This window comes from Sciurus vulgaris (assembly GCF_902686455.1).
Source record: "Sciurus vulgaris genome assembly, chromosome: 1".
In the NCBI taxonomy this organism is placed as follows: Eukaryota; Metazoa; Chordata; class Mammalia; order Rodentia; family Sciuridae; genus Sciurus; species Sciurus vulgaris.
Genome location: NC_136461.1, coordinates 82,530,770 through 82,539,221, shown reverse-complemented (window position 1 = coordinate 82,539,221; position 8,452 = coordinate 82,530,770). Strand labels below are relative to the sequence as shown.

Genomic DNA, 8,452 nt, shown 5'->3' with positions numbered 1-8,452 from the left:
CTGAAAAACAAAAGAATGAATGAGACCAGTGATGAATCTGCATTGTTGGTAACCATTTTCTAGGGTTCTTGCCATAAAATTTGGGAGAACTGAATCCTTAAAGTTTTCTCTGTTGAATTAAAATATTTTAGGGGTAGATTTCAAAGTAATCCCCCACCCCCATACTAGGGATCCAACCCAGGTGAACTCTTACCACTGAACCACATCCCCACCCTTATTTTATTTTTGAGATGGGCCCTCCGAGTTGGCTGAGGCTGGCCTCAAAACTTCTGATCCTGCTGCCTCAGCCTCTCTTTCGAGTTTCTAGGTGCCACAGGTGACACTGTGCCTGGCTCAAAGTGAGTGTTTAACTGGAACAGTATAAATTAGGAAAAGAAGACAAAGCTAGCCTCATACCATCATCAGAAGCATTTCCTTTAGAGTACATACAAATAAGTCAAACAAGGAAAAATTTTATGTGGATTAGAATTGAGGTTAATTATAAAACTACAGAAGTGCTTGTTAAACTTCAGTGCCTGTAGAACTGAGTGCTTTGAACACCATTGAAAGCTAACAGGGCTTTAATGCCTAAGTTTAATGTCAACAGAAGGAAAGAAAATTATTAAAATGTCACATGACCTTGACAACAAAAGGATGGGACGTTCAGTTAAACATCCCTGTCTACACAGGATAAGGCGAACCAGCAACAACTGTAGTGAAGAGCTGTTGGAAACAGCTGCCTGCTATTTCCAGATACAAGCAGCATGGGAGGGGGAGGTGAGGAGAGGGTGTGCCTTGGTTAATAAAGTGCACGAGGGCTGCAGATCTGTCAATATTGGCACAGAAGGCAGTTCGTCTACAGTGGAGCCTGCTCTCCCTAAAGTGCAGTGGGTATGAGTGACATTGGGGGATACACAGCTGTTTTAGAAAACAATCATTGCTAAACTTCCCAGACTGTTCAAGAGGCCAGTCCAAGCCATTAGCAGGAAAGGTACTCGGACTACAACTGCGTCTAGAACACCTTCTACCCAGGGTCCCTAGGTGCTGCTTCTACTAAGGAGCCTATATGATCAGTGTTAATTGTTGTCAGACTTACTTTTCTCTAGGGAGAAGTGTTCAGTAAGGGAGGTGGTTCAACCTTGGAAAGCTGAGCCCAAATCTCACTCTGGACATATAGGCCATGTGGTGGCAGAAGCCCACAGAGCCCTCTGGGAGAGAACTGAGGCTCGGTGAGCCTCCTTTGTGTGTGAGCCTTTGGAGATTGTGAGGATGGAGATTGCGACACAAAATGAAATGTTCACTTACCAAAAAATCTTGGTCCATTAAGTAGGGCTTTTCTGAGGATCCATCATTTGTTTCCAGATCAACAGCAAAACATAGGAAGAGTGCATCCAGCACAGTTTCAAACACAGATAGAAAACTATGAGCAACTAAGTAGGCAAAAAAGGTGACCAAAAACAGAGGGATTGTCCACACCTGGAGCACACGGTTGTAGTTAAATGCCATCAGTCCTCCAAAAACAGTGAAACACACCACCAACACCTGTCCAAAATGAGAGTTTGTTGAAAATTACAAATTGGTTGGTTAGAATATTTTAGTAATGATTTTTTTTGTCAGTTACAAGTAATTATTTTTGTGTGTATGATTTGTATTCAGATGTGCCCTGCTAATAAAGAGGTGGCAGAAAATTTGGCAGAATGAAATAGAAAAAAATGAAAGCTATGATTAAAACAAAATCGTTAATTGGAGTAGGTAGGAAGATAAATACATGGGCATTCTGTCCAGGCCTAATCTTTATGCAGATATAACAATATCTCAAATTTTTTATTCTGGTTTTTCACTTAATATCACAATAAGCATTTCTACTTGAGAGCTTTTTTATAAACACAATTTTTAAACAGTGCAATGAGTGGGTACACTGTAATTTAATAAGTTATTAGTTTTATCCCCTAGGTATTAAAATGGAGAGAGAATAGTATTATTTCAGACTTTTATGATATGCAATTATTATATTTCCAGGCATATAATTATAGGTCATGGTGTACTTAATTCCTTAACTGATATAAGAGTCCATCTAGGGTCCTGTTGATCAAGGATGTCTAAATGCTCCTTCACTAAAAAAAAACAAGGAATTGTAAGCAAGCCCCTGGATTTGATCGGCATGGCAAAACAAACAAAAAACCCCAAAGAATCACTGGTTATCTCATATTTATTAAAAGCTCATCAGTCGTATGTTTCTTACAGAAAATATAAGAAAATGAATTCTAATCTAAAATAAAAAGAGTCTATTAAAAATGATGAAACCTCATTCCAAAAATTTTTGGAAGTAGTTATAGAAACTATATCATCCACAGTCCTACCAAGCTAGTAATATAAACAGTATTATCCATTAAGTACTATAAGGTCAAGTGTGGTGGCATATGACTGTAATCCCAGCTACTTGGAAGGCTGAGGCAGGAGGATCTCAAGTTTGAGGCCAGCCTTGTCAACTTAATGAGGACCTATCTCAAAATAAAAAGGGCTGAGGATATAGCTCATCAGTAGGGTGCTTCTGGATTCAATCCAGCTACAGAGTTCATTGTACTTTGGCTGATTTGAAAGGCATAATTATTCTGTGCTTCTATTGCTATTGTCACATGAAAGATCTCTGGGGCCTTGCTGAGCTTTAAAAATAAATGCAATTAACACCCCTGTGAAAGCCACACATGTTACAACTGGTTACCAACAGGTAACTATGATGGTAACATAACAAAGACATACACCAAATACACAGAAGGACAAAATCTTAAATGAAGAGCATAGTCCCCATATTGGGCACTGGCCAGGTCACAACTGGTGACCAGGACCATGTTCACTTGTGGGCACTGCTGAAAACAGGAATTCATGTCACATGTGGAGGGAATGGTTGGAAGATGTGCAGACCAGAGAGCTTAGTTTGGGCTGGAAAGTACCAGTCAGGTTGTCTGTAGTCAAGAATCTGAACTGCAGTCAAAAGGAAGTGAAGTCAGGCAACTAGAACTAGACCCAGTGAGTGAAAATTACATGGAAAGAGACATACTGTGCTGCACAGAAAAATCTAACGAAGCATTGGCCGAGCAGTAGGGGCAGGGTTGTTATGCCATTTTCATAGTTATTTCTGTGACTATTCCCAACAACCCAGAGCATGGGTATCATTATGTGATAGGTATGAAAACTGAAGTTCAGCGTCCAAGCTCAGGGCTCCGTCCCGTCCTTTACACCATAAAATGTTGGAGTGATAAGATGTTCCTTTACTCCACAAGACTATATAAAATTCCTTTTTAAAAAATTCAGATGACAACAGAAATGTAACTTTGGCTGCGCTTAGGATATTAACAATTTACCTTATTTAAAGAATTATTGCTGTTAAATAATGTACATTTCATTAAAACAATTTTTTTGTGGTACTGGGAATTGAACCTAGGCAAGCATTCTACCAACTGAGTTAGTCCCTTAACCCCCTTATTTCTGTATTTTTACAACAAACCCACAAAACATACTTATTTGCTGAAGTCAGCAGCATTTTCCTTGTAGACTTGAAAAAGTGGGAATCAGAATGATAGAGACAATCTGTCACAGGTGAAAAAGTAAGAATAGAATTAAAATTCTGGCTGTACCAATTGTGGGATCCTTAGTTTCATCATCTGCAAAAGAGGGGTGCCTTGCAGATTGAGGATTAAATGAGATAATGAAGCACAGCATTATAGCAAGTACATAAGACATTCATTTCCTTTCAAATTGCTGCATAACGATTTTTTGAATTTCACGTTTCTTTACTTAGTCAAGATATCTCACCTTTCCTAGGAAAATCATGAAGTCTCCAAAGTAGTTAATGGGTGCAAAATGACTTGAATTCTTGGATGCGATTTTGAGAGCATCTTTCGCTGATATACAAAAATCTGTCCCATTAATGGCAGTTGCAGTATAAGCATTCTGAAACAAAAGACAATAGTTAAAATATAATGGTTCATTAAACTGTTGTAAAGACAGTAGAATGATAGTACAGAATATGGGGGAAGTACAGAAAGATGGCGACCATAAACCCATTATCTTTACCCCTAACAAATAAGTTCATTTTCCAAGTCACTTTCAATTTCTGATTATGTTAAAAAATATTTTCATTTAGTAGCAGTAAATGGAAAAGATAATACATACAGTCCATATGGTGGGTTGAATGTCCCATGACAAACATGGAAACAACTGATAAAGCATAAATTACTCTTCAGGGCACAGCACAGTGTGAAGGCAGGACAGGAAGTTTAGGTTTCAGAAGAAGATTTATGGGGCCATTTTCCACAATTCCTTCCCCTTATGACTACATTTAATTTCGATACCATTTTCTCTTTTATAATATCTTTTTTATTTGTTCTAATTAGTCATACATGACAGTAGAATGCATTTTGACACATTATACATGAATGGAGTATAACTTCTCATTCGTCTGGTTGCACATGATGTAGAGTTACACAGGTATTGTAATCATATATGCACATAGGGAAATAATGTCTGATTCATTCTACTATCATTTTAACCCTCGTGCCCCAACCATTTTCTCTTAATCTTTCAAAATGCTACTTGGTACTGCAGTTCACAATAAGAATTATAACTTTCCTGGGAAAACACACTAGAATACTACACCTGCCTAAGTGGCTGTCAGTTCTTTTGGCATGGATAAATCATGAACATTTTTTTATCACATAATTTACAAATCAACACTTTGGAACCCTCTTCCAGAACCTTGTAAGGAAAACATTTTGGAGTTCACTGCTGTTTTCCAGCCTCCAATGGTGCAGATTGGAATGAGAAAAAAGTGAAGAGGAGATGGGAGAGGTATAACTAGTATGGATGAAGGAAATAGAACTAACTGCCCCAATTTACCAAATTCCCTCTTCACTGCAGCAAGTAGAGAAGAATGTTTGGTTCTCAAAGGCCAAAGGCTAGTGATCAATTCCCTGCACAAGTTGCCCAGACTGTCCTGGAACTTGGGAATCCTCCTGCCTCGGCCTCGAGTTGCTGGAATTTCAGGTGTGCACCACCATGTCCAGCTGCATACATGATTTAACTAAACATCTTCAACCGTCCAAGATTCCTCAAGTCCTGATAGCCCATTCATTAATCCTCAAAACACCAGGAGTGGTGGTACCTGCCTGTAATTCCAGCTACTCTGGAGGCTGAGGCAGGAGAATCCCAAGTTCCAGGACAGCTTGGGCAACATAATGAGACCCTGACTCAAAATCAAATGAAAAGGACTGGGGATGTAGTTCAGTGTAAGGAGCTTGCCTAGCACGTGTGAGGCCCTGGGTTCAATCCTCAGTACTGCAAAAGAAACAACAACAATAACAATAGCAACACACATGCATGTGCACACACACAGTGGGGTCTGCGGGTGAAGAGTGGCATATTCATTCTTTTACGATTGGAAACCAAGAAAGATCAAGGGCATTTTCCTCAGATTCCTATTGAATCAGTGAGACAGAGAAGTTTATTATTATTATTATTATTCTAACCTTTTGGGCATTACACTACCAGATTTCATTAGGCCAAAATGCTATTAAAAGCTTGGTGGGTGAGGTAAGCACAGGCTCTGTAGCCAGACTGTCTCTGGGTTTCAAGCCCAGTTCCACCAGTGAGGAGCTGCTGGTCTCGGTGAGACCTCCTTTTCCTGGTCTATAAAGGGAGGGAGAGCACCTCCTGCAAAGGGACTGGGAGGATTAAAGGACATATATGTTCCCTATAAAGCCTTCAGCAAAGCACCCGGCAATGGAAAGCGAGCGATAAAGGCTGTAATTACCAAATGCGCTCACCAGAGATGACCTCATCTACAACAGGGACACAGAGCAACTCCCTGAGCCCCTGGGGAGGTGTGGGAAGGGCCTGGATTTCTTTATCCTCAAGCTTTCCTCCCTCACACTCCTGGGATCCAGGATGGTAGTGCCAGTGTGGTCGCCGTGCCACAAGCCTCTTGCCTCCTCTCTTTTTTCTCTGGCTCTGTCCCCAGCCTGTCCACCCCCTCACGTTCCCTCTCTGAACAGAGGTTCTCAGTGTACTTCCTGAGTCCTGGGGGGGGGGGGGTGCAGTTTTTGTGGGAGCTTCCTTTTCCTGGAGCCCACAGCCTTATAATCAATTTAGTACCATTGCTCATAAGCAATAAAAATAGATTTTGCTCCTTGGATAACATGATTAAAGGTTAAAGTGGTACTTTCTCGTGCATGTGTTGACTCCACAGATTTTTGGGGACCCATAACCATTTATCTTTCCTTTAATGTCTCATGTGCCTCTGAAAGAGGATATTAAAGCCACTCTGATGAGGAAATTATATGTGCCTTCCTGCCGTTACTACACCACCAGCATTTTAACACAGGATTCAACCCTGAGTGCCACAGAGAGACCTAGAATTAATGTCTGGATGAATAGGTAGAGGAGGGAAGGCTCACTCAAGGCAGGATATGGCCTGAATGTTTCTGCCAGCTCAGCATTAGCTAATTCATACTTACTCCAAGGAGAAGCTGCTTCCTTGTCAGGCAGCTGGAAGAGGGACAGAGCTTGTTTCCATATCATAGGTCTGTTCTGGGTGTTCGTATGTGCCTGGGATATAGACCCGGGGGTTCATGCATGAGGGTCATCTGCAGAGCCTGATAATGTCTGGGAGGAACTGGCTGTGGTGAGGACTTGCAAGCACACGGTGTTGGTGATGAAAGTTAGCCAGGAGACCCCCAAGGCTCATCTTTGAGCAAGGAAGCAAGGGGCAATAGTGATCTCTGGCTTCCAATGTATTACCACACACAATTCAGTGGGTATCTTTCTTCAGCGTCTCAGAACGGCACGTCTGTGATCCCAGCTACCCAGGAGGCTGAGGCAGGAGGATTGCAAGTTCAAGTCCAGCCTGGGCAACTTCACAAGATCGGGTCTCAAAATAAAAGGATAAAAAGGGCTGGGGAAGTAGCTCAGTGGTAGAACACCCCTAGGTTCAATCCCTAGTACCCCAAATCAAAACAAAACATGGATATTTCTGTGTCTTGACATTGAAAGCTATTAAAACTTGACAATGTCACACCATGACAGTATTGAGGTCCCTATTCTCATTCCCTTGCCTGGAATTAAGACTTCTCTGAGTCCAGGACAACAGATCTCAGACTTTCATAAACTGTCCACTTGGGACTGTCCCAAGCTGCTGAGAAGGACAAAGGCGAGAGCAGCAAGAAGTAGCACCACAAGCTGGGGGTGGGGGAAGTAGGGCATGGGGAGGGATTGGGGGGATTTCACGGATGTGGCACCGGAGCTGGTCCTGGTGTTGGCTGTCTCTGGCGGGGAGTGAGGCAGCATCAGGAGCCAGCAAGTGAGACAGGTGTGCATGTGAATGTGAACACACCTGTCGGACACTGTGAGGTGCAGCAGAAGAGGGCAATGGGAAATGGATCTGGAAGAGTCACGAGCCACACCTCAGTGCAGGGGGGCTGAAAGGTCTCCTTATGTAGTGAGGGAGCAACAAGAAGTTTTGGGACTCATGATTTTTACACTGTGCTTCTGGAAGCTCTCCCAGGCTGCCCTGGGAACGTCCCTCGTCACCATCTTCTGTGAGTCACAGGTTGAGGACTCAATCCCACAAGCCTTTTCTCCTAGTGCACTTCAGATGCCATTCACCAGCCCCAGGTTATTTTACCTGTGTCTCTGACCAACTGGCTATCAGTTGGGATTCTCATAACACAACCACCTCTTTGGGTCCAATTAATTTGGAATCAAATTAATTATGGCTCACAGAACTCAGGGAAACACTACATTCACAAGTTTATTATACAGGGTATTAAAAAAGGATACAGACAAAGAAATGCAGAAGGCAAGGTCTGGGAAAAGGGGTATGGCGTTTCCATGCCCTCTCAGGGCACACCCACCCTCCAGGAACCATCTGGAAGTTTTCCAAACTCTGCCCTTTTGGGTTTTTATGGGAACTGCATTGCAAAGGCATGATTGAAATGTGAACACAAAGGGTATGATCTAACGCTAGTAGATAGGGCAGGAAAGCCCAGCAAGCCTGCCTGTTCAGTCTTCAGCATTTCTCCCTCAGTATGGGGCAGGACCCTTTTCTGAAATGGGAATGTTTTAGTTAGCTTTTGCATTGCTGTGACAGAAAAGAACAACTCAGAGAAAGAAGAGTTAACTGGGGGCTCACAGTTTCAGAGGCTTCAGTCCATAGAGGACTGGCTCCATTGCTCTGGGCTCAAGGTGAGGCAGGAATCATGGGGGAAGGGCCCCATGGAGGAAAGTTTCAAAGGCATGTCCCGGGTGACCTACTTCCTTTAGCCACACTCCACCTGCCTACAGTTACCAATCTAATCAGCACAATCATCTGCTGATTGGTTTACAGCTCTCGTCATATAATCATTTCATCTCTGAACATTCTTGCATTTTCTCACACATGAGTTTTTGGGGGATACTTCCTATCTGAGCCCCAACAGAG

At 42.3% G+C, this 8,452-nt stretch overlaps 1 protein-coding gene across 2 annotated transcripts in view; it reads right to left on the bottom strand.

The window, feature by feature from the left end:
- The window catches only part of SLC44A3 (solute carrier family 44 member 3), a 77,633-nt gene that overhangs the window by 2,177 nt on the left and 67,004 nt on the right, over positions 1 to 8,452 (bottom strand). For both annotated transcript variants that reach the window (XM_079148224.1, XM_079148225.1), the window contains 2 exons: positions 3,793 to 3,930; positions 1,285 to 1,521 (listed from right to left, as the gene is read on the bottom strand). In XM_079148224.1, the coding sequence (XP_079004350.1) occupies positions 1,285 to 1,521; positions 3,793 to 3,930 (375 nt within the window). The remainder of the gene's footprint in view (positions 1 to 1,284; positions 1,522 to 3,792; positions 3,931 to 8,452) is intronic.